At 63.1% G+C, this 24,949-nt stretch overlaps 1 protein-coding gene across 3 annotated transcripts in view; it reads right to left on the reverse strand.

Annotated features, from left to right (window-relative positions):
- NSD2 (nuclear receptor binding SET domain protein 2) overlaps window positions 1-24,949 on the reverse strand; it is a 46,460-nt gene that overhangs the window by 9,357 nt on the left and 12,154 nt on the right. Inside the window, exons 2-12 of one of the 3 annotated variants that reach the window (XM_037046989.1) lie at window positions 22,530-23,155; window positions 20,529-20,691; window positions 19,107-19,273; window positions 18,205-18,663; window positions 15,189-15,333; window positions 12,938-13,056; window positions 11,007-11,088; window positions 9,722-9,846; window positions 1,403-1,534; window positions 1,032-1,155; window positions 72-272 (exon numbers count right to left, since the gene is read on the reverse strand). In XM_037046989.1, coding sequence (XP_036902884.1) covers window positions 72-272; window positions 1,032-1,155; window positions 1,403-1,534; window positions 9,722-9,846; window positions 11,007-11,088; window positions 12,938-13,056; window positions 15,189-15,333; window positions 18,205-18,663; window positions 19,107-19,273; window positions 20,529-20,691; window positions 22,530-23,126 — 2,314 coding nt within the window. In that variant the 5' untranslated portion in view covers window positions 23,127-23,155. Of the gene's footprint in view, window positions 1-71; window positions 273-1,031; window positions 1,156-1,402; window positions 1,535-8,938; window positions 9,847-11,006; window positions 11,089-12,937; window positions 13,057-15,188; window positions 15,334-18,204; window positions 18,664-19,106; window positions 19,274-20,528; window positions 20,692-22,529; window positions 23,161-24,949 lie in introns of all 3 variants that reach the window. The other 2 variants (XM_037046981.1, XR_005066631.1) reach the window with 2 other exon arrangements.

Genomic DNA, 24,949 nt, shown 5'->3' on the forward strand with positions numbered 1-24,949 from the left:
ACCGCGGGCCCTGAGGACCTTCGCGACCGCCGGCCCCAGGCCCTTTCGGGCCGCCCCTGCGGGCGCCGCACCTTTCGCAGAGCGCGGGTGCGCGGGGTTGGACGCGTGGCAGGTGGCGCAGCTGTGCAGAGGGCAGCGGAAGCCTCGACTCTCGAACACCGTCAGAGGGAGCTTCCGCACGCAGGCCTCGTGGTAGAACTTCCCGCACTGCGGCACCACGCAGCGCCGCACGTCCGCCTGGCTGTCCTTGCACGCGAAGCAGGAGTGAATCCCTAGCAAGGGGTGAAGGGAGGGGCCGAGGGGACAAAGAGCAGGGTCAGCTGCGGTCCCTGCGCCCTGAACACTGGCAGCTCTGGGAGGCAGGCCCGGCTGCTGCGGCGCGGGTCCCTCCCTTGCACTGAGCTGTCGGTCCCAGCTCCTGTGGGTCCATCCAGGGGTCCATCCAGGGCTCGCCCGGGAGAAGGCAGCCAGGCGGCGGCCGCTCTACGGGGCGGGCGAGAAGCGGGAAGCAGCAAGGGCCCCAGGAAAGGAGGGCTTTCCCTCTCCCGCTGAGTGCGGCAGCCGACCACGTGAAGAGCCGGGTAGAGGGCTGGTCCCCAGGGAGATACCCGTGCTGGCCACAACCTGGGGCACCTGTCGGAGACAGCGGCCTCTCCTAACTGAGGTGTGTTCCAGGAGAGTTAGTTGGGAGCCGGGCAGGCAGCAGGTAAGCCGTGACAGCTGATGCCACAGAGCGAGAGTCCTGGCCGCATGGGGACCAGCGTGGAGCACACTCACAACGCAGCTTGGCCGAGGGCTCCATGCCCCCGCGAACCCCAGCACAAGCCGTGGCACCACTACCCACAGGCCACCACTCTGCTGTGCCTCACGTGGGCTCATCCTGAGTGACACTCTCCTGACAGTGTTCACACCTGTCACCCGATGAAAGGCGCCAAGGGGAACATGGGGGCCTCCATGGAAGCTGGGAAAGGACATGGCAGGACACTGGCCTGGGAGCCAGCCCGGCCAGCTCAGGGGGGAACAGCACTTGCCTGAAGTACACTCGCTGCAGGTGAACCTTCCCTCCAGTGGCCTGGACAGCCCGAGGCAGGCAAGGTGGAAGGCCCCACAGCAGGGGCCCTCACAGAGCAGGAGGCTGCCAGGCTTCTCACACACCTGCAGGGGATGGCATGGCTGAGGCCCCGCAGCCCGCCCCACCGTGGCTCCCCCGAGGACACATCAGACAGAGGCCCTGATGCCAGGGGACCGGCAGGGACCCCTTGGCGACTGCAACAGGACCCACTGAGGAGGTTTCAGATGAGACCTGAGAGCAGGAGCACGCCCACACGGCCCTGTCGGGACAGGTGCTCGCCCCACGGCAGCTGAGGGGGCTGCTGTCACCGGTCCAACAGGCAGCCCTCACCTGGCACACGTGCTCCTTCCGGACAGCGACTCCCCGCTCCGACTTCTTGGATGAGATGGACACTTCGGTCTGAGTTTCGTCAGCACTTTCGTACGGGGACTCCAGAGGCTCCTCTCCCGGGCCGTCCGAGACCTGCAGGGCGGAGGCGGACGACAGTTCACGAGTCGCAGAGCGCTCTGAGGCAGGCCCGCCAGGCGTGGGCCCTGCGCACACCGGCCCGCACGGCCAGCTCCTCCCTGCGAGCGCACGCCGCCAGCGGGTTTCCTGACAGTGCAGCGTGTCGACAAGCTGGGCAGGAGTTCGGAGTGGACTTCGTCCCACGTGACATTTCTACGTGTGCACACGTGAGGGAGAAAGTTTAACGGTCCCTTGTGTTCCTTACACATGGAGCAGTGCTCGCGAGCGCCCAGCATGCTCTCAGGGGTGACTGGCAGCAGGCGGGGCAGAGAACCCCGGCCTCCGCACCCCACCGGCTGCGGTCCTACTACGTACAGAGAAACACATCAACACCGAGTGAGTCTGAAAGAGCCGCAGTGCGGGCACGAGGGGCCTTCCCACGGGGCCCGCCGCCCGCAGCTGCTGCGCTACAGGCTCCGTGCTGCGGAAGCCCATCCTGCACGGCTGACCAGGCCGGGGCGGGCCCTGCGCGCCCTCCGCCCGCTGCCCGCCTTCCCAACCAGGAGGCGGCAGCAGCGGCGGCAGCGGCCCACGACCACAGGGGCGGGTGTGGTGCTCCAGCCGGCTGGTGGCTCCCGCTCCTGGGCCCCACCGACGGGGGGCCACCCTCTCCCCGCACCCCGCTCAGTGGCCCTTCAGTGGGGTAGCAACAGTAAGTGTTCAAATAGGATCATTGAGTCTTTCATTAGAGAACTTTCTTATACACCAATCTGAGGTCTTTCAGGTGAAACTGGAAACACACGTAGCACTTATCTGACAGTCGGTAAACGCTGAAAGCTGCGTTTTTCAACAGAGCAACGTGGAAACCTCGTCTCCTGTCACTCAAGCACCACAGGGCACTGTGTCGTGACACGCCCACTGCTCGCCCAGCACCCAGAGCCCAGCAAGAGATGGTCCTCGGACTGTGTCAAAAGGTCGGGCATAAGACAGGGGAGCCCAGCCCGCCAGGAGCGCCCGCTCTCCTGCCTCCTGAGTGAGCCGCCTCCAGGTTCAGCTGGCCGGCATCACAGGGGGGAGGAGGAAAACGGGAAAACAGCAAACACTGGACTCTGCCGACGGGGCGTGTCGGCGTTACTGACACATGGCTGGTGCGTCTGCAGGGACCTGTTGCTCTGCCAGTGTCGGTGGCTGCTGGGGGCACGGGGGTGGCCCCACTCTTACCGTCTCACACACCTGTGACAACACAGCCTGCACAGAGGCTGCCTTTCACCCCACACGTCTCCTAGGGAGGTGGAAAGAGCAGGGTGAATGGACCCCGAGTTACAGGGCCTCCCTCAGTGAGGCCTGGCCAGCGCGAGGCTGCCCAGACGGGGCCGCCAGGGTCCTCCTGCCACCTCACCTCCCGCCCGTGAACACAGACGCCCTGGAGAAGCGCTCTGTGCTCAGACTCTCCACGTCACGCATCCTCCAGACAGAGACAGGGCCCCATCCCGAGGCTGGGGGCACAGGGGACCTGAGGGCAGCCTCCCCGGTGGAGCCACCAGACCCAAAGAAGGGCCCCCGTGGGGGCTCCATGGAAGAGCGCCCGGCGCCCGCCCACCGACCCCCAGCCCTCCCTCCCTGTGCCTGGAACTGATGGAAACACTCGAGGAAAGACGCATGGAGAGAGACAGAACACACAGACCAGGCCGGGTCAGAGGGAGGAACAGCACCTTTTATTTGCGATTTACAGAGGCAGTCAGCAGCTCCTCCACGGACGGAGCGTCTGAGGAGTGGACGCGCACACACTTCGGGGGGTGTCTGTCCCACTCCAGCCACAGGCTCCAGGTGCACTGGGGACAGTACTGGGGGATGCGGTTGTGAGAGTGACAGCCCCCCGCACCTCGGTCTACAAGACCCACCGGCGGCCCCACATCAAACAGGATGCGTGGGAGAGGGGCCGGGCTGCCGAGAACTCCCGGCGGCTTCCCACCGCCACTGCGGCCGCTGCACAGCAGCGCTCCTGCCCGCCCGAGAGACCCGCTCCTTCGCAGCCGGACCGGGGACGACGCTGGCCGGGGAGCAGCCCCCCGGGGCCCCCGTGCGTGCTGTGACACAGCGGAGGCTGTGTTCCCTGGCAGAAGCAACCCTGTCCCAAGCTGAGCTCCACACCATCTGAACACAGCTGCGGCCTCGGGCCCCAGGCTCCCTGGTGCGTGCGCCAGGCCTGCGCAGAGAGCGGCCTGGGAGCACGTGCACCCCGTTCTGGGTCACAGATGAGGACCCTGCACACAGCAGGCCACACCAGCTCAGGGCCACAGGGTGGGTCCCAAACAGGTCTTCCGAGTCGACATCACAGCAAAATGTTAGAGTGGAGTCAAAATAACTTCTCAGTGACTCGCTCACACTCTCCAGCGCTCAGTCCGGGACAGTTTCTAGTGACACAGCTCCTTGGGAAGACTCGGGCTGGCCCCCACTCGCCAGCGGCCCCTCGCTGCCCCACCCCACCCCTCCAGGTGGCTGCCACGTGGGCCCTGAGCCAGCCTTGGTCACAGAGGACACAAGTCCTTCAAAGAGCCCTGTCGACCCAACTGTGCTCGGCAGAGAGGGAGCCAGGGGCCCGACTGGAGAACAGTCACAAAGCCCAGGCCTCACCCCACCGCCAACTCAGTCAGCTCTGGGGGATGCAATGTGCCTCCGTGGTTAGCGCGCTTCGAACTACATGCTGACAAACCGTGTGTGTAATAACCCCCAAACGGCGTGCAGGACAGAAGAAAGTTACACACGTGGGCATAACATGAGGCCATCTAGTGACAAAGGGGCCCCCCAAGATCTGGCTGTTGACTCTCAGCCTGACACGGAGCCCCGCAGGGGCCACACGGACGAGGCCCCGGGGGCCTGCGGGGCACCAGACAGCACAAGGAGCGGGAGGCTCACCACGCACATGACCTCCCCGCCGAGGCCGGGCCCGCGCCACCACCGGCAAGTGGACAGGCGGTGCTCTCCAGAGCTCCAGCTCAAATGGCAGAGAGCACCGACGGGCCCCAGACCAGTCTCACTGACCCCAGCCCTAAAACACAGCCTCGACACGGCTCCCCAAGGAAGCCTAGAAACCACCGGCCCGAGAGCATCTCAGGAGCCTCTTCGGGCAGGACGGCGGCGTTCCGACGCTCACAGCAGAGCACGGCGATCCAGACTCACAGTCTCAGAGACAAGCGGCCGCCCTCAGCAACTGCTTTTCCAGTTTACAGGTTTTTTAAAACTGAGGTAATGCAGCTACTGATTTTCAAAGCATGAAATTCGAGTCCCACGCCAGCCCACAGGGTGGGCAGTCACCTGCCCGTGCGCACAGGCCCCTGGCCAGGACCGCCGGCAGAGCGGCTGGCACTGGGGAGGGGCTCGTGTGCGCCAGGTGCGTGAGGTCAGGAAGCCTGTGAGGGAGAAATCGGGCACACCTGCCCCCTCCTCTCCACCAGCCCCTTTAGACCTGCTGTTGCGGGGGCCCCTCAGTGCCAAGCAGCCCTTCGAGGGATGGGGCCCTAGGGAGCGGAGGGCTGTCCTTCACTCAAACATGTGATGCTGGTACTCCCAGTCGGCACGCCACCACTGGCCACCGGCCACCGACTGCAGGGGGCCCAGCACCAGCGTACGCCAGGCTTCCGGCTGAGCACCCTCCCGAGGGCCCGTCTGGGGGCTGGAACCAGATGCTGACCAACGGCCTCCTCTCCTACACACTCTTCCACACAGACTGGCAGCCAGTGTCCACCGCCCGCCGCCCGGCACATGCTGGCTCTGCTCTGCCCACCCTGCTCACCTTTGGTCACCAGTCCTGGGTGAGTGGGTCCAGGCCAGAGACCACAGGCACATCCAACCCGGCCCTGACGTGCACCTCTCACAGCCTACACCATCCTTCCTCCGGTGTGCTCAGCTGCCACCATCCCCAACTCCACAGACCCCTGGAAAAGGCTGTGCCCCCACCCTGCTATCCCGCCCCCGAGCGCTGCACCTCACACCCACATGCAAGCGCCCCATGGAAGCTCAGGGCCAGGGCTGGGAGAGCAGGGGCCACCCCTGCCTGAGGCCTATGGGACTGCCCTCAGGTTCCTCGTTGGCTCCTGGGGACACCCTCCACCCTGGGCCTCTCGGCCAGGAGAAGCGGGCACAGCGGGAAGGCCGCCCATGACAGAGCACTGGGACCACTTGGAGGAGGCCCTCTGGAGAAAGGCGTGCTGGCAGTGGCTGGACAGTGGGGCCGCTGGCGCTCAGCTCACCAAGGCACCACCCCACGCCAGCACAGCTGCAATCTAGACCCTGGCAGGTGCCCTCCCTCGGTGGCCCCCACCAGCACCTGCACACGGTGTGGGTGGCCTTGCTCCCAGGGTCCCCCACAGAGCCACTGCAGGGGGCTGGTCTCAGCACCAGGCAGCTCCAACAACTCGGGGCAAATGCACACCTGTGCCGTGGGGACCACTCCAGGGCACGTGGGGAGCCCAGTCCAACCGGCCAAGGACACACAAGCTCTCGGGGCTGAGCCTCCCATCCCCCTCCAGTGGCCACAGGGCCTCCTAGGGCCAGTCCTCTGCCACCAGAGGGGACAGCCTTGCCGGGGGCTGCTGTGACTGTGCCTCACTGCAGCCCCCTGGGCACACCTGCCCCCACTCCCGCTACCTCCCCAGCCAAGAAAGCCTGCACACCCCCCGGCCCCGGCTGTGTCCCCGCCACCGCCGCTCCAACTCCAAGGCGCATCTGGGGACGCTAACACTGCCCCGAGGTCCTTCCCCCCCTCCTGTTGGGCAGGAGGGCACCTGTCACTCACCAGCAGACGCGCCCTGTCCGGCTGTTTATGCACCGTGCCCGCACGTCCTAGGATGGTGACAGGCATTCTGAGAGACACACGTCAGTGCTGAGCTGCGGGTGCCCTTGAGGCTGGGAGTCCTGCTACCACTGAGCAGGGGCTCCACCCTTGGCCACCACCCCGGGCCCTCGGAGCAGCCTGGGGCGCCCGGTGCGGTTCCTCTTGCCCCCACGTGGGCTTCGGCCCCACCCATACGGCATTTACACTTCTGGGTAAGGATGAAATGGTGGTGGTTTCATCACTTTATTGTTAGAGCCACGTTGTCACAGGGCGAACCACTACGTCCTTCCAAGGCACCAGGCATCTGAGGTGCTTTCTGCGTATGTTGCAGGAAGCAAAGGCTCAAGCACGAGTGTCAAACACCCACGACGAGGAAGACACAGCGGGAAAGTGTGCAGCCCAGCCGCGTTCCCAGCAGGAGGCCGGCAGCCCCTGGAGGGGATCCGTGTGACGGCCGGGAGGGGAGGGGGCTGGTCCTCGAGGACGCTGCAGATGGCGCTGCCCGCACAGTCACCCTGCCTAGTGTCACGGGGAGCCACCCATGCTGGAAGTTGGCTGTGGGGCTGCAGCGCCGGCCACCCCACTGGCACAGAGGGGCGGGGACGGTACCTCCGCCCAGTGTGTCTGCGCTCTGCTTCGGAGGTGCCAGCGCTGGCGCTTGTCAGAAAACGCTCAGTGAGCGACGAGCTGGAGGACCAGAGCGACCTCCAGCGGGACCAGCCCCCAGGGGGACACCCTGCCCCCTGGGGGGCACCCTGCCCCCTGGACGCCTGCAGCAGCCCCTGGCCCAGCGGCGTGCTCCTCAGACCGGACAGAGGGGCCAGGGTGATGGTCTGGATCAGGTGTCTTACCTTGGTCTCAAAATGTGTTAGGCTTTCTTCACTGTGTGTGTTTGTTAATACCAACAAAACCAGACACCACTTCCACACAGTGACGTGAGGGTGTCCCTCAGTGTGTCGATGACATGCCACCTGCTGCAGGCGTCCTGGGAAGCTGCCCTGTGTTAAGAGCAGCACAGGGCAGCTGAGTTCAAGTCCAGCTTGACTGATGTGGGCTCCCATAAAAGCTGTTACCAGCGAAGGTGAAAAAAATAAGTTTGTTCTACTAAGGGAACAAGAAATGAAGTCACAGAAACGCTGCGACCACATCAGCTCCGTCACGGGCCTCTATCACGCAGGTGCACCAGGCCCCGCTGTCTCCGCCTGGAGCCCGACCCAAGTGCGGCCTAGCGCACACCCTTTTGAGAAGGGTTTAAACCTCAACATGACTGACCTATGACGTCTTGAAGTCCTAAGCCTGTCTGCATCCTCATTTGGATCAAGGGTGAAGGAAGGAAAAGCATAAACATGCAAAGGGCATGGGGCCCAAACGGGGGCCAGTCTGAAGGCCCAGGCGGCACGCCCGAGGCCTCAAACCCCACCAGCCGTGGCCCAGCGGGCAGCAGGGGGCTCATGTGGCCGCACTCTGCCTCCCAGGCCCCAGGGCCCTCCGTGCGGCACACACTGGGAAGGGGCCCTGTGTGTGCGTCCGTGACAGGCTGGGTGGACAGCCGCCCGTGTACCTGCAGGCCTTTTCAGGAGAAGTACCCACTGTGGACACGAGCCCCAGTGGAGGACACGGGCCAGCCAGACAGCAGCCTGCCGGCCAGGCCTCAGGCCACCCTCCCTAACCAGGGACAGACCACATGCTGCCATCTGTGCGCTGCCTGCCAGAGCTGGCAGCTGTGGGGTGAGCCTGCTGCAAACCTCCGTGGTAACTCGTCTGCTCCTCAAGTTAAAGAGCTGACAGTCTGTTAAGTCTAATGACTGCAAAATGCTTCCCAAGTTCAGAGGCAGTGTCTTGGCCACAAAGACTCAACTCGTTAAAATGAACGTCAGGCCCTCGGACTTGTCTGACAGGTGTGTCTCCGCACCCGCCGTGCTGGCCTCAGGTGAGCGGCCCTAGTGCGTGCCTGGCTCCGGGGCGAGGCCTGAGCAGCCTTGGTGTTTTCCTGCTGACTGTGCTTGACGAGTGTAAGGGACACTCAACTGAACACGTGCCCCAAAGTATGACGGTGCGAGAAGAGTCATTGAAAGCCAACTCTACCAAAAGGGTCTATGGAATGGAAACCTTTTATTTTTAGTGCTCCTGTTCAGAACTGTAGGCCACCTTTCCAGTCAACTCTTTAGGACGAGGAAAAGAAAACCTGTAGAGGATGTGCCCTTGATGGCTCAGGAAGCTCTGGGGCTCAGTGGAGAATTCTGACTGCACACCCGGGTGTGCCACCTCACCCGCACCCCCACCCCTCAGAAAGCCCCGGCCTGCACGTGCTAGCAGCTGCTCCCCACGGCCCAGCTGGCCTGGGTCCCTGAGGAAGTGCCCCCCGGGGAAGCGCCCTGGGTTTACAGCCCCTAGGACCTGGTCAGTGACCTCAGGCCCCTCTGACCTCAGCGACTGAAGACGCTCACACACTGGAAAGCCTGCCCCTCGCCGAACGAGAGGGGAACTGAGGCTGGCAGAGAGCAGAACGCCTGTCCCACTGGGGACCGTGGCAGAGACAGGGCGGAAGTGCCACCTCTGACCCAAAGGGCAGGGCATCTATCCACTCCCTGCACCGCAAAAGCCCAAGGTCAGCACCTCCTCCTCAATCCTCCAGAAACAGGACCCCTGTCTACAGTGGGGAAGGGGAGGGAATCACAGGGACAAAACAACAAGAAGCTAAAACCAGAAATAACCTTCTCGGGAGCCACAGACGTCTGGAATCCCAGACCCCCTCTGGGCCAAAAAGGCGTTGAATCTGCATTCTGAGGCTATTTCGCATTTGTTCCTCACGTGGCAAAGACTTGAGGTTTGCTGACGAAGTCTAGGTGTCGTGACAAGCGACAGTCACAGCCTCAGCTGCCGTGCAAGCCAGGAGCACAGGAGTTGCCGCCGTGCCGGGTCTGACTCACCTCCATGCTCCCGCATCTAAGAGCGCGATGGAGTCGGAAGGGCCAAAGAGGGCTGTGGCCCCACAGCCACGTCCCTCGTGAGCCCCAGTCCAGAAGCCACAGGAACCGCACGAGCGTGTCCCAGCCCTCGTCCCCTGGGGCGGCCTGAGGACGGCATCCCATCAGCGCCGCTCCCTCGGGCAGCACAGAGACCGGGGGACCGCAGGCCGCGCCCGTCTGGCGGCACGAGCACGCACGCTCGCACGCCCGCCGTGTGCGAGTCCTCGCGTCTCAACTAGACTATGCAGGGCTTCTTTCCGTGTCATGGCGTTTACAGTTTGGAGGGCCTGGAACTCGCCTGCGCTTGTGGGGAGCCGCGAGGCCGTGCTGAGCAGGTGCGGCCCGGGCCAGCCTGGCCTCCAAGAGAGGCCGCGGCCACCAGCCCGACTACTACTTTACCTCGTTCTCAGTTACAGACGCCGCGGGGGACACGCTCTTGCTGAGCGCAAGCGCTGGGGCCGCTGCCGTGGACGCCCGGTTTCGCTTCTTCAGGGGTTTGCACGCATCAGACAGGTGTTTCGTCGCTGCAAAATAGTTTGAGTTTATAAAGTAAAGGTGAGACGGTAAGCCCTCAGTCTCTCTCCTGCTTGACCAGCCAGCTTCTGGAGACGGCTCCCATGCCGCACCAAGGGCCTCGGTGCTCACCCCAGGAAACCCGGGCACAGGCGAAGGCGGGCTGCTGGACGACGTGCACGCCTGGTCGCACAGCCCTGCCCAGGCTCTGGCGCGAAGCCCAGACCCATCACCCCCTCAAACAGGCCCGAGTGCACCTCTGAGGCCTGCGGTCTGGGCACGCCCACAGCCCCGCCACCATGTGGGGAAGCAGCCATCCCTCTCTAGCACGGAACTCCCACTCGGTGTTCAAACTGCTCACCCATCGTTTTCTTAGGTCTGTTGCACTGGTTTTTAAAAGCCCGTCCAGCATCTCGGGCAACAAAATGAAGCCAGAGCCGTTACCAAAGTCAGCCACTCTTTGGCCCTGGACGTTGTTTCCTTCCCACCTCAGAGCTGGACACGGAAGCTCCTCCCATGAGCCTCCAGATGGCCGCACTGGGGAACGGCTAATGCACCTGCCCTTCTCCACCCCACAGCTGCTTCTCACACACATTTTAAGCTCAACTCCCGCACACGTGAAACAGGAGCAGCGCGGCGTCGCTGGTGTCTGCCCGCACACGGGTGGAGGCTCTGACGCTGGGCAGCGGGGTGCCGGGGCACAAGCCGCCCCACGAGAGGGGCGGGGCGCCCCGGTCCACACCGTGCCCAGCACAGCCTCACCCTCCACTCGCTCACTCATGTCCTTGTTTGTTTTGTCAGAGAGACACACAGTATTGTTCCACTTGTGGATGCATCACTGGCTGGTGCTTGTACAGGCCCTGACCAGGGATCAGACCGGACACCGCGGCATGCGGGGCAGCACCGGAACCACCCAGGGCTCTAGCCACCAGCCAGGGCCCACACCTCTGCTGTGCAGGCAATAAAGCCACGCGGAAACCAGCAGCAGGCAGCTGAGCCATGCAGGCGGCTGGGCGTGAAGACGGCTGCGTCCCCAGTGCACCGGGCTGCCTGGCGCCTGTCCGGCCTCCCCAGGACTCGCGGCCTCTAAGGGCCCCGCACCCCAGCCCAGCCTCCCACCAGCTCCAGCCCAGACCCCTGCCAAGGGCCCAGGGAGGTGCAGCCACATTACCTGCCTGGCTCTTCAGGGAGGAGGTGGCCTCCAGGGCCTTGCAGGAGCCTGATCGGGATGGTTTGTCAACGATGGTCTCTCTCTGTTATTTAAAAACAAACGAACTAACTAAAATGCAGGAGAATGACACAGAAGGGAATGGAACGGTCTCCTAACATGGCCTCACAGAGGCCACTGAGAAGCAGTGACAGCAACCCTGCCCCCGGGACGCACTGGGGACCCGCCACCAGCAGCCCAGTCTCATGCTCTCCCCAGGACTGGAGCGCCGCCCTGCCCGGCCCCTGCCAGCGCCCAAACTGCCTGGGGCCTCACCAAGCCTGACCTGACCTGACCAGGGGTGAGACTTCCAGTGTGCCGCCCAAAGTTCCCCCTGGGTTCTGGGGGCACGAGGGCAAGAGGGCAGAGCCCTTCTCCAGGCTGCCCAAGCTGGAAAGTGGCGCCGAGTTGACTCAGCGCCAACACCGCCAGGAACTCACACACCGAGGCTGTGCATGCGCAGAGAAGCTCCAGACAGGCCCCCACCCAGACCACTGACAAAGCAGCGTCCCAGCTAGGCACGCAGGCCTAGGGGCACCCTCCACCCCTCGCTCAGAACGGGAGCAAAGCAGTGCCAAGACACCGCAGGCCCTGCTGCCCACGCCTCAGGGCCCACCTGCCAGCCCGGAGGCCAAGTCCCTGCACTGCCACCCTCGCCTGCCCCCCCAGGACTGGGCGGAGGATGGGACTCCAGGGGCAGCCACAGGGCTATGGACAAGGTGTGCCCACACCTGGGACAATGACAGCTGTGCACAGGAGGGCCGCCACCTGGACACCACACCAGAGCAGACACCACTGTGTGGTGAGTGTGAGTTCCTGAACTGCCTGTTAATCGAGCACGTCTGCCCGACTACTTAACGCAGACTCTGAGATCACATCAGCACCCCGGGCCGGGTGCTTCATCCAAGCGAACACTACAAAGCAGCCGTGTCAGCGAAGGGCTGCCACACCAGGGACCAAGCGGCGCTTCCGTGAGCTCACCGCAGGACACGGCCACTCGCCCTCACAGGTGGCCGGAACACAGGGCAGGCCCAGCCCATCCCCCTGAGCTGCAGAGACGGGTTCAAAGACAGTGACGCAGGGCCACCTGCGTGCACGGCCACCATGTGTGATGCTACTTTCCATCCTTCCCAACAAAGCAGAGCATGAAAGGAGCAACTGCCTGAAACTCCTCAGGAAGAGCCAGGCGCCCTGCCCACTCAGGAGCCAGCCAGCCCCACAGGAGGCCATGCCCATAGCCACTCCCCATCCACAACAACTGGACACCAGGCTTACAGGAATGGGCCTCACCCCCGCCGCCAGAACGACACCCCGCCCTCGGGGCGAGCACCGCAAGGGTGGCGATGAAGGACCACGGCTTCCTAGGCCGCATGGACTTGGCTGGCGTCCCTGTCCTGAGGGCCCTGGGTAGGCTGTGCTCCCCAGAGGAGGTGGAACTTGCCAGAACTGCAAGGGCTGTGGCCCCTGCGCTTCCACAGGCACCGCTGCCGTGACCCCACCAGGAACACCATGAGTCGCTGTCACACGGGTAGGCCGGCGACAGCCGTTCACGGACAGACACCTGGCTGCAGGTGCTGCTGCTGAGACATCAGTGCCACTCTCAGCCTGAGTGACAAGCCCTAGAGACCTCGGGGTCACCGCCCAGGATCCGTGGGGTCAGACGCCAGGTGCTGCTGGAGGAGCAGCCGAGTCTCAGGCGCTCGGCCCAGGGCCTTTGGGTGCAAGCAGCAGCCTCCTTGGAGGCGCCCGAGGAAGGCGAGCCCTGCCGGCGTGGGGGAGCAGGAGGGCTGCCCCTCCTCTCCTGACTGCCCACCCTGGTGGGGGTCAGGGGCACAGCGACACCACGGTTCACACCGCACGCGGCTCCCCAGCCAGGCCAACCCCAACTCAAGTACCTTCCGGAGGCCGTGCTTGTCCGTCCGGAGTCTTTTCCTGGGCACGTCCTCAACATCAGCGTCCCCCGCAGGGTCCTGTGTCCTCTTTGTGTGGGCCCTCCTCCTCCCACGGAAGTCACCTAGCAAGTGGTGGCATGAGGAAAACGCACATGAACACCCCCACGGGCCACACGGTGCTCGCCAGCACCCGGGGCAAGGCCTGCAAGACCGCTGACTCCCGGGCTACCGGGCCGAGAGCCACCTGGTATGGGTCACACCGAACCCTGGGAAACCCGGGTCCGATCCAGAGCTGTAAGACTGCTGTCTGCTCTGAGTACGTTCCCGTGGACTAGGGTGTTCCATTTCAATGTGATCCAGTATTTTAAGAATTCCCTTTGCTTACTCACACTTAAAGACTAGTAGAATTTAAGCTGTACTTTAACAAACACACAACTTGCTCCGCTTCACACATTTCCTTGAAACAGCATCCCGCCTAACCAGCAAGCTCAGCAAGCTCAGCAAGCACAGCAAGCTGTGCTCCCCACATCCCTGTGCCACGTGGGACCCCCCACCTCAGGCACCCACACAGGGAGGGTGTGGGTGCAGGCATAGAGGGACGGCTCGCCCACACACAAGGTTCGCTGTGATGCACGCCCCTCTCTCTGGCCCAGGGCTGACCCCGGACAGGCCCAGCTGCCCCTGGGAGGGCAGCACCCCCCAGGGACTGGGCATTGGGGTGGGGCGGAGCCCGCAGCCAGCCATGACATCCAGAGTGCCCGGACCGGGACACAGCGCCTCACTGGCTGCCAGGCCCAGACTGCCAGAGGGCAGCCAGCTGCATCGCCCGCGAGCCCCACCCTGGTCATGGTCCCTGAGCTCCCCGCAAGCCCCGGGGAAGAGGGCTGTGGGCAGTGGGCAGCAAGCCTGTTCAGCCCCCTGCTCAGCCAGCTGCCCACTCACAGAGGCAGACAGGGCTGCGGACCCCACCACAGCAGCAACCCCGGAGCTGCCCCGCCCCCACAGAGGAGGCGGCTGCCGTTCCTCACAGAGGTGTCAGCAAAGCTCTGAATCCCTGCACCCAGACCACAGGCAGCTGACACCGCGGCTGTGATGCCTGTCGAGGCTGCCAGCATGGGGTCTCTGACCGGGAAGCCAAAGGGCCTCCAGAGACAAGCCCACAGCTGACACCCTCAGGGGTGGGGACTGGCCTCCCTCCCGGCCCCTAAGTGCCCACTGACCATCCCAAATGCCCCAGAGCGGCACAGTCCCTGCCACACAAGCTCTCCAAGGGTGAGCGGGCCCTGGCTGCCGGCAAAGCCAATGCACTCTGAACTGCACCCCGGGCTGAGCAGGCCACCTGCTCAACCCAGCGCACTCACGGCGGCAGCCCAGACCTGTCTCGGAGAGAACACCAGGCCCCGAGCACCCCCCGCTCCACCTTGCAGTGTTCACTGTGGACACGGGCCAGACTCAGTGTCAGGGTCATGAAACAGTCGATGTGGAGGGCCAGAGCACCCCGTCCATCGAGACGGATGACGCTGTCTGGGGATGTGCACACGCAGAGAGCCCCCCAGGGAGCTTGCTGCCCCGCCAGGCACGCAGCCAATGCACCCCTCGGGTCTCCCCCTCCTTCTAGGGGACCCTGAGCAAACTCCACAGTCAGCCTCTCCAGAGCTTGTCAGTAACAGCCCTGGAGAGATGCAGCATTCTCTGCATGACTTCTGATTTTTAAAAACACATGAGAGAGAGAGAAAGGGAAACAGAGAGAGAAACATTATTAGCTGGATGCCTCCCATATGCACCCCTGCCTGGGGACTGAAATCGCAACCCAGGCAAGTGCCCTGACAGAGAACTGAACCTGTGACATTTGGTGTAAAGGACGATGCTCCTACTAAGCGAGCCACACTGGCAAGGGTGTTTTTGTCTTGTATTTTAAACTGAAACAGCTGGAGGCCACCCACCCTGCGCGTTCTCCAACAGGCCAAGAAAGCCCCCCAGGGCCAGAGCCCTGCCTGCTGGCCCAGCCAGGGGTGCAGACGCAGCACCCCCAAGACACAGGCCTAAAGGCTGACCCTGCCGGTCCACTCGGGCGTAAGAGGGACCCGCAGGCCAGCGGGGTCGCAGGGAACAGCTCTCAGGACACTGAGTAGGGACACACAGCCAGCAGGGGTGGCTCTCTGTGACCCTGCACACCATGAGTGGCTGGCACGGCACCGTGGGTCAGAGTTGGGGAGTGGACACCGCCCTGCACACCCCGCACCATGCCCTTTACCAGCATCTTCTTCGGAGGGGCGCAGGGCCAGCACGGCGAACTTCGTATTGTAGCGAGCCTTCTGCTTCTCGCTGAGCATGCTCCACTGGGACCCCAGGAGCTCCTCGATCTCCTCCCCGGAGGCGTCCGGGTGCTCGGCCACCACCTGTGAGCACAAGCGGAGGGGGGGGTGAAGCAGCCACGCACCCAAAACTCACCCGGGTCTCGCTGGCACAAGAGCCAATGCAAGGCCCTACAGGACGAGCAGGACCTCTTTGCTCCCAGGTCACAGACACTGCCACCAAAGCGGCAGAGAGAACCTGTGCCTGAGGGAGGCCGAGACCCACAGAGACTTGCCCATGGCACCAGTGCGTCATGCAGACACAGGAAATGATGCACGGCGAGACAAAACACATTTCCAAAGTCATTACGTAATTAGGGAGACAGTTTCCTAGGCTTCCTACAAAAGTCAGCTGCACCCCAAGTTCCCTGGGAACAGGACCTCAGCATGTGGGCCTGCGGGCGTGAAAGCAAGGAGGCCCCGGGCGGCGGGAGCAGCGCCCTGGAAGACTTCCTGGGCCCGGCCCGGCCCCCCACACAGGGCTCCCGAGCTCCTGACCCGCGCAGGACACGCAGGAGGCAGAAAGTACCGAAAGCCCTGGAAACACGAGCGTCAGGAAGGCGGAGGAGACCCTGCAAGAGTGGAAAACTGGGGCTCGAAACCACCACTAACTGCGAAATCACGACGGCAGAGCAGCCTTCGGGCGTCTTCCGTGGCCTGGCTTCCCCTGGGGACATCCCCACTGCCGCCAGGGTGGGGAACACACTCCGCCCAGACTCTCGGAGGCAGTCTCCGAACCCTGTGACGGCCACCCAGCACCCCCCAGCCCTGCCAACCGTGTTCTAAGGACACTCTCGGGCTGCGTGGCTGAGCCGAGCCTGCTGCACAGACTGACAAGCAACCGCCACAACCACCAGGAGCCAGCGGTTGCCGGAAGCAAAGCGCATTTCTCGTTGGCAAGGGTGACACGGGAAGCTGACCTCGGCAAGCGGCAACCAGCGTGCTGCCCATCCCTGTCTCCTATCAAGTGGCCCTACAAACAAAAAGAGGGCCAGTGGGCAGAGGGGACACCCACCCAGTCCTGTCCCTCATGCTGGCCACCAGCTATCAACCGACAGCCTCTCAGAGGCACCTTTGGGTGTCACGAGCCACCGCTCACTCCCGGAAGGAAAGAACAGCCCAGGGAGACCAGACTATGCTACAGGGTGGGGTGGGCGCAGTGGCCCCAGTTCACGTTCAGAGTTACAGCAGAGCGTAACCAGTCACTGAAGCTGCCAGAGGGAGTCACTCTTTTCTGATGACAAACACGAGGACCAGCCAGCGCCAGACCCTGGAGGCCGACAGGGCGGGCAGGGCTTGTACTGAGCAGGACACAACCCCCACAGTGCACTATGGCTCACTTCTGCCCTCCACAGGGTGTCCACCCACGCAGGCTCTGGGGGGCGTGGGGCAGAAAGGCTCCAGGGCTGGTGTGCTGCCCTGCACAGCTGACCCCGCGGACTGAGACTCGGCCCCCCGGCAGCACCTCCTCGTGGGCCCTCCCGCCGCCCCTTCCCTGCAGCACTGTGTGAGCTGCAACCACGGAGCTCCCCTTTCACGGGGTTCAGGGGGGTCGTCCCGGGCACGCATGCCTTCCCTGTAATGGAGTCCCACCCTGGGGTGTGGTCGGTTTGGCTTAAGAAACCCTCCCCTCTCCCAATGTGACGATGCTGTCCTGCAGGGGCCACAGTGTGACTTCACTGGTGTGGCCCCGGGCCATCTGGAACCCCTCCCCACCTGCTGCCACACACACAAGTCCGCCTGGGGCCCCCCCGGGTGTGTCACTGCCTGAGTGTCCCCGACACGCAGGGCTGAGTTCCCAGGGGCAGGCCCTCCCCACAGCCCCGTCCTCAGACCAAGCTGCTCTGCCAGTGGGGCTGTGACCAGCCACACACACAGCCCAGAGCCCTCCTACCCAGGAGGGCTCGGCTGGGCCTGCTTCCCTGTTAGGGCTGCTCTTCCCCAAAGTCACCCGTGCTTTGTCACGTCAATGCCCCAGCCCCTTACACTTACGCTGTTGGAAAGGCACCTACCTAACACAACACCTCCGGTGACCGCTGTGGCGCTCTGCCCCACACCCAGCGGCCCCAGAGAACTCGGACTCCAGCGAGACATTTTCTGCAGGCTCTCCTGAGTCCTGCACACAGACCTCCGCAAACAGCGTCAGCTCCCTCCCTTCCTGTACAATTGCACCTTTTAAATGTTTCTTATCTTACTGTACTGGCCAGTCTTTCGCTACAATATTTTGGACAAGAGGGGGCAGAAAGGCACAAGAAATGCTTCTGACGTTGCACTAGGAAGTGTGACGAGCGCGAGAGGTTTGGGGAGAAGCCCTTGAACAAACTGAGGGAGTCCACCCCCGATCCCGGGTGGCCAACTGTGCATCAAAGAGCAGTGGGTGTCACCAAACGCCTCTCTCCACCAGTCGAGACAAGCATCGAGCCTGTGACAGCACATCACAATGACACTGTCCACCCCCCACTGGGACGGGGAGCAAGGCCGACACCAGGGCCCGCCCCTCAGCTCTGCACCAGGGAACAAGCCATCGCCTGGGCCAGCAGGCCACACCCCCCCCACCCAGACCCCGGTGAGGACCCTGCTCAAACATCCACACCGCTGCCCTGGGAAATATCGTGGGGATGGGTGCTCAGCAGGCAGAGCCTCACGGGCACTCGGGTCAGCAACTCGGGCCAGCCCAGCCTCAGCCCCGACGCAGCCCCTGGGGGCCCTGCACCCTGCAGCTGCGTCCTCACCCAGGGCAGCCCAGCGGAAGCCATGGCCCAGTGCCTGGGGCCCCTCAGCCCCATGAGCAGGGAGGCTGTGGTGACCACAGCTACTTATTCGGTCCGAATCGGCACAGGGCTCCCTACAGACGGCTCCTCAGACACACATGCTCCCCCCGCAAAAGGGGGCCACCCCGGACCGAGCAGCACCCACCTCATCCCGGTGCTTCTGACAGAACACCAGGAACCGGGAGGCGGCGTCCCCCTTCCTGCTCCGCGGCGTGGCGGCCGCCGCCTTCTTCCGCCCGGGGGCAGCGCTCGCTCCTCTCCTGGGGTCAGCCTCAGCCCCCTTCGGAGCCGCCGTCACTGCTGCAGAGCCGCTGTCCTCGCTGTCCACAGGGCGAGCCAGCTTCGCCCTTCCCCTTCTCTTGACAGCGGTGCCCTCTTCTCTCTGGGGCCGGGGGGCCCCAGCAGTGACTCCCGCTGGTGCTGGGGCCTCGCCCAGCACGCCCACCTCCTTGGCCACATACGGGTTCAGGTGGAGCTGGCCCCCCACGTAGAGGAAGGTGAACTTGGCCTTCCGCTCCTCCACGGCCATGCCCGCAGCCTCTGTGGCCTGGCGGAGCCCCGTCTCCCACTGGGCTCGCAGTCTCCCCGAGATGGGCTTCAGCAGCTGCAAAGAGGGGCGCAGGCGTGGAGAGTTTCACCATGAACACATACGTGCTGACCCACTTTAAAGGATACTTTTAGAATGTCACACGAATTTAAAAATCAAAAACTATAGAAACCAATTAACTTGAGGATTTTACATGGAGTTCAGCCCCATGTTTCTTTAAGCTAGAAATAAATTTAATCACACTTAACTCATGTAAATACAGACACATGCAATATATTATACACATTATCTATTTATACACCCCTAAAGAGGAATAAAAACTACAAGACAAATTATATCTGGGAGTCATCAAATGAGTAAGAAACGTGTCATACGTTCTACCACGGCCCGCTTAGTCGTGTTGGCACCACTTCAAGCAACCGTAGCTTCAAGACAAGGTGAACAATTAAGACTACAAATCAAACTCATGCTGTGGCCCTGGGGTCAGGAGTGTCCAGCACCTTGATCTTCTCCGCTTTCGTGGGCGCCTGCCTGGCACTCTCCTGGCACAACTTTTCAAACTGCGCTTCTCCTTCGAAGGCCACCAGGCTCTTCTCAAACACCCAAGCCCTCTCAGGGGCGTCGCCGAAGAACTGGACGTGGTACTGGCGTGCGCTCTTTTTCTGACCTGGGTTCAGAAGAGAACGTCACAGGTGGAGAGGGAGAACCCACTGAGCGCTGACGCCAAGACGCAGTCCCTGGTGCCAACGGCCGCCCTCGGCCTGACCTGCCCTCTCACCTGTGCCGAGGGAGGACAGCCAGACGGGGCTCAGGCTGCCCAGGAAAGAAAGCTGACCAAATCATTCCTTCGCCTCCCCACCTTCCCAGACCCACTTTAGAAGATTCCAAATGAGCACCACCAGACAGGCCATTGCAAAAGGACCATTTGACTGAGGAGACAAGACCACAGTGGAGGGGAGCTGGCGGGGCTCAGGCGACCTGGGCATGAAGCCCACCCCGCCTCCCACCCACAGCAGCGCTCAGAGGCATGGAGGGCAACCACGGAGCCAGAAGAGCCCCAGGCACCCACGGCTGCTGCCCTCCGCAGAGAGAAGCCAGACCCTCCCGTGCAGTCAGAGGGGCCCGCTCGAGGGAAGAGATGCCCGGCCCCCACACCCAAGGGAAGGGTGTGGATAGGGGTGAGGCGGGAGGAGGGTGAAAATAAGGAAGTGGGCTGTAAGGTCAGACCTCTGTGCCAACGGGGAGAAAGGGTCTCCGTCGGGAAACCGAGTCCCTTCCCTCATACGGAACACTGGCCACCGGAGACTGGGAGACGCTGGTCAGCAGGCAACCAAGCCCTCAAAAGCGAGCTGACAGCCTCCCCCATGCACACACGGGCCGCAGGCCCCTGGGGGCCGCTCCCTCCCACACAGGCTGCCAGAAACACCGACGCAGCGAGCCCCATACACAGCAGGACGGGGGCGTCCCAGACTCACTTGCTCGCCACAGAAAGAGACAAAGAGCCTTCAAAGTTTTAAAGGGTGGCCCTGACCAGCATGACCCAGTGGGCTGGGCATCGTCCCGGAAAGTGAGGGGTCGCTGGTTCGATTCCCAGTCAGCGCACATGCCTAGGTTGTGGGCCACGTGCCCAGCAGGGGGCGTGCGAGAGAAAACCACACATTGATGCTTCTCTTTCCCTTTCTCCCTCCCTTCCCCTCTCTAAAAACAAAGAAACAAAATCTTAAAGCCAAGGCTGTAAACTAGTGGCTCAGACCTGAATCCTGAGTAAGTTAAAGGTTAAGGCGGCGAATTTCAAGCCATGCACGTTTGAACACAGTGAGAACAGAGAAGGAGGAACTGCGGTCAGGCTATGGAAGGCGGAAGGCCTGTGAGAAGGCAACAGGGCCGGCGAGCAGGGCGGCCGGCGAGCCGCGACGCCCTACCTTTAAGCTTGGTGTAGCTGTGCAGGAGTGGGTCGGTAGAGACCATGCAGGGCCACCACGGGTACCCGGACACCTTGGACCACACCAGATCACCGACGCTGTACTTCAGCAGGCGGTCGCGGTCTCTGCTGGCGCCTGGACAGAGCTCCCTTGAAGCTGGGGTCTGAAAGTGAACAGGAGACGTCTACTGGGACACCCCAAACCACCCCTCGGGCCAGCCCTCTGTCCGAGCAGGGCCCAGTGAGGATTAACCGGGGAGCCTCCCCTCATCCGGCACCCCCCACCGTGGCCAGACCACAGCCCTGACACAGCCCTGAAAGGGCGCCTCTCCCGCCCTCCACCAGGGGGCAGGCCCGGGGCCCGCAGAGCCCATCTTGCGTCACCACGATGGCCTCCCACATCAACTCCTGGCCAGGCAGTGGCCTTAACGGCACCTCACTCAGCTGGTCAGAGGACTCCCTAGAGCCCCACCGCCCAGCACATGCCTGAGCCAGGGTGGCAGGACCCAGGGTGGTGAGGACACCAGCAGGCCTGGCAGCAAGTGACCGGAGTCTTGGGGCCTGGACCTCGGTCTCCCTATCCCGGAATGCAGGCGGTCTGGGGGCTGCAGGCCTGACCCAGGCTGCCTGCTGCCCGGTGCCCTGTTCTGCAGGGGGACAGGCAGCGAGCGTGGCCCTGGCCTCCTCCTGGGTGTGAATCCCAGGCCCCCAGGAGCCCCATCCTGGGCCAACCACAGGACTAAATTCTCGGAGCTCAGCGTGCTGGGCACAGGGCTGGCACCTGGCACACTTTCGAGAAGGCGGGCCCCCAGGTGAGTCTGCAGTGCCCAGCCTCCCTTTACCGTGTGTTTTCAGCCCTGTGACACACCCATGAGGACGGGTGTCAGGGTCCCCACTCTGAAGGAGGAAAGTCAGAACGCAGGGAATGTGCCCATTTGGGCACAACCAGGAGGCAGGGCTGGGAGCCGTTGGCACCTGCCTCTTCTTCACTGAGCTGCCCACAGCCACGGGCACCTCCAGAACCACTGTTGGCTGCATCGTTTCAGAAACTCACCACTATAATTACACTAGCAAGACCAAAACAGGCTCTGAGCACTCAGAAAGGCATTTTTCAAAACCTCAAACTTCATTATTTCAATAATTTCAAGGAAACTTTGGCCATTTCCTCTCCTATCTGTGGAAACTGTAACTGGAAGTCTTTGATGGTAATTTCAAACTAAACATTCCAATTTTGGTATCCCAACACCAGCTCAAACTGGTCTCAGCTCCCCTGCTTCAACTCCTGCGAGCGGACGCACAAGGCCATCACTAGGCCACCAGGGCCTGGTGGGCAGGGGAGGCTGTGGCACCCTTCCCGGTCCCTTCAGCCACAGCTGAGGCTCCCTGGCTGCCTCGCTCGGCCCAGGCTCACCCAAGCGGGGCCACCCTGGGTCATTTGAAGACATAAGGACACAGAGCCCTGCCACGCGCCTGTGGGGTGGGCGAGGGCGTGCAGCCTTGCCTCTGACGAGCAGGCACTGGGCACCCGGGGCCTGGCTGGGAGACAGCCCCGCCCCCAAGGAGGCGGGCCCTTCGCTGCGGGCAGAGGGGTCGCTGAGGGGCAGCCACACTTACTCCTCAGTGGGGCGAGTCGGAGAAGCCCCCTCGAGGCAAGGTGCACCCCCAAGGCCACAGGCCGGCCCCGCCCACCTCAGGAGAGGAGGCCAGGAACTCAGAAAGCAGCGTGACCTCTTTGTGCCGCTCTGACCTCGAGGACATCGCTGACCTCCTCTGGCCTCACAGTGGCTCTGCAAGGCGCGGGAAGGCTGGCAGGCCTGAAGGAGGCCATGCTGGGGCTTCCTGGAGCCACGCCCCCACCACACCCACAGTCCACACAGACCCCCGGGACCCTCCCCGCTCTTCCCCCAGCCCCGAGCCCGCATGGCAGCGTCCTCCTGGCTCTCCTGGGCGGAGAGCTGTGTCTGCGCCATCCCTGCCCCTGGATAGAGCCCCTCCTAGGTACCTTCTTGTCCAAGGGGCTTGAGGTCTCTGGCACCGCAGCGGCTCCGACAAGGCCCTGCTCCAGTAAGGAGTCACACTTCACGCTCCTCTTCCTGCTCCTCCTCGCCGCGTTGTCTGGCTTCTGTCCATCCTCTTCGGACGGGGACACAGCAGCAGCGCCGCCTCCGCAGATGGAGGACTCAAAGAGAGGCTTCCCATTCATGTAGGTCTTGGTGATCTTCAACTTGATCTCTGGAGAGCCGCTTTTGGTGGGGCTAGCGCTGGGCGGGGTCCCCGCCCCTCTCCCCTCCGGGGACTCGAATCGCAGTCTGGCATCCTGAGCACCAGGGTCCCCACTGAACACGCGGGAGGTCAGGTCTCGCAGCCTCTCCGCCGGGAGGAAGGGCAGTGCGTCGTGGCCATTGAACTTCTGCACGAGGCCCTCCTGCAGACCTGCAGAGAGCTGCGCTTTGCCCAGGAGCACAGAGCACTCGCGGCTCACCTCGCGGCTTGGGGCCTTCCCGGTGCTGCCGCCAAGGGCCTCTGGGGCCTGCTTCATCCTCACGAACGGGACGGCTTTCTGCACTGGGAGGGGGTTTTTTCTGACGCTCAATTCCATTCAGTCCAGGTGCTTCCGTGCTTAGAACACTACACTGTTAGGGGAACAAAAGAACAGAAAGGAGCATCCCATTTAAAGCCTCACACAAGCGTCCCACATCTCATGGGCATTGTGGGCTTGTTTTGCTTTTTCGAGTCGCCCTATGATGTGTTGGACAGGGGTTTACGTCACAGGAGGCAGCTCCAACACACGAACAATGACTCGAAATCACACAGCGATAAAGCTGGAAAGAAGGAACAGAACAGCCTCTGGGGAAGAGAACACAAAAGCCAGGCTCTACCTCTCAGGTCGGGCCACTGCCTCTCACCATCGAGGGGGCCAGGGACACAGCATCCAATGTGCTTCATCGCCCCAAAGGGGACACTATCGGCTGCCCCCTGCGCCCATGAGAGGCAGTGGACAGAATGGGCCTGTCACAGCTGAGGCAGCTTCCCAGGCAGAGGTTCACTGATGGGCACAGGTCGCCTGAGAGCAAAGTCTGAAACCAGATGCTCCTTGCACTGGCTGGTGGGGCTCAGTGGACTGAGCACCAGCCTGAGAACCAGAGGGCAGCCGGTTCGATTCCCAGTCAGGGCACACGCCTGAGCTGTGGGCCGGGTCCCCAGATGGGGGCGCGTGAGAGGCAACCGCTCTACGTTTCACTCACGTCGCATGTTGATGTGTCTCACCCTCTCTCCCTCCCTTCCTCTCTCCCTAAAAAGAAATGAAATCCCAAACTGAAAAAACACAGTCCACTGCCTGGCACACCACTAGTGCCAGACTGATGGAGGAGCTGAGAGCCAGAAAGGGAGACGGCTGCCCGAGTGAGTCCAGGTGTGGGCCTGGCCCGCACAGCACCCCCACCCTGCCCTGCCCAGGCCCAACCTAAAGGCCACGACAGGAGAGCCCAAGACCTGAAAGAGCTGCCCCCCATCACTGAGGGCAATGCCCCGATGCACCCGCGGGCCCCTGGGCCCACCTGCAGAGACCCCTCTGGCTGCACTGTCCCTGTGGGCATCTTCAAGGCACAGCCATGGTCCCCCATGAAGGGCCCAAACCCCAAAGGTGGCCAAAAGTGCCGGCACCCATATCAGCGGGGGTCACCCACCAAGGGGGCCTCAGGACAGCCACCGGGAGGCCCTGCACGGGGGCGGGGGGCACCAAAAGCACCTGAGGCCGGGGAGGTGCGGGTGAGGCCTACGATGCATGAGGAGCAGCTCCAACTGGGGACGGCGGGGCCGCCCAAGGACACGCAGCCTGTCTGCACGCGGTTCTGCTGGCCACCGCGTGGCAGCTGCTCCCGCCAGAGGAGGGACAAGGCCACGGGCACCCCTGCACGTGTGCACAGCTCCCCAGCCAAGCACCACCGGGGCAGCGGCCAGCTGTGTGGAGGGGGAGAAACCCAAGGCTGTGGGGCCTGCCACCTACGGTTCTCACAGGAGCAGCAGGGTGGGCAGGACAGCGTGGGGGACGAGGAGCAGACGGCGACGGCCCGGTCAGGGCAGCATCACATGCGCGGGGCTGCCTCCCAACCCTGGGACACACAGAAGACTGTGCTGCGCGGCTCACGCCCCGCTCTGAGGGCAAGGCAGGGCAGCCCCTACTGCGCCCCAACGGGGAGAAAGCGCTGTGCCGCCCCAGCCGAGGCAGCCAGACCAGCAGAGGAAATGGAGGGCACATTTTTTTCCTGGGAAGGAAGAAATAAAACTACCTTTTGTTCATAGGTAACATGATTGACTCACATGTGTAGGAAACCTCAAAAAAAACAAAACAAAACCCTGGGACTAGTGAGTAATATAGCAAAGGCACAGGCCAACACACAGAAGTCGATCAGACGCCTGCTC

Source organism: Sturnira hondurensis, unplaced genomic scaffold, assembly GCF_014824575.4.
Source record: "Sturnira hondurensis isolate 20B ecotype Veracruz unplaced genomic scaffold, ASM1482457v3 Scaffold0000780, whole genome shotgun sequence".
NCBI lineage: Eukaryota > Metazoa > Chordata > Mammalia > Chiroptera > Phyllostomidae > Sturnira > Sturnira hondurensis.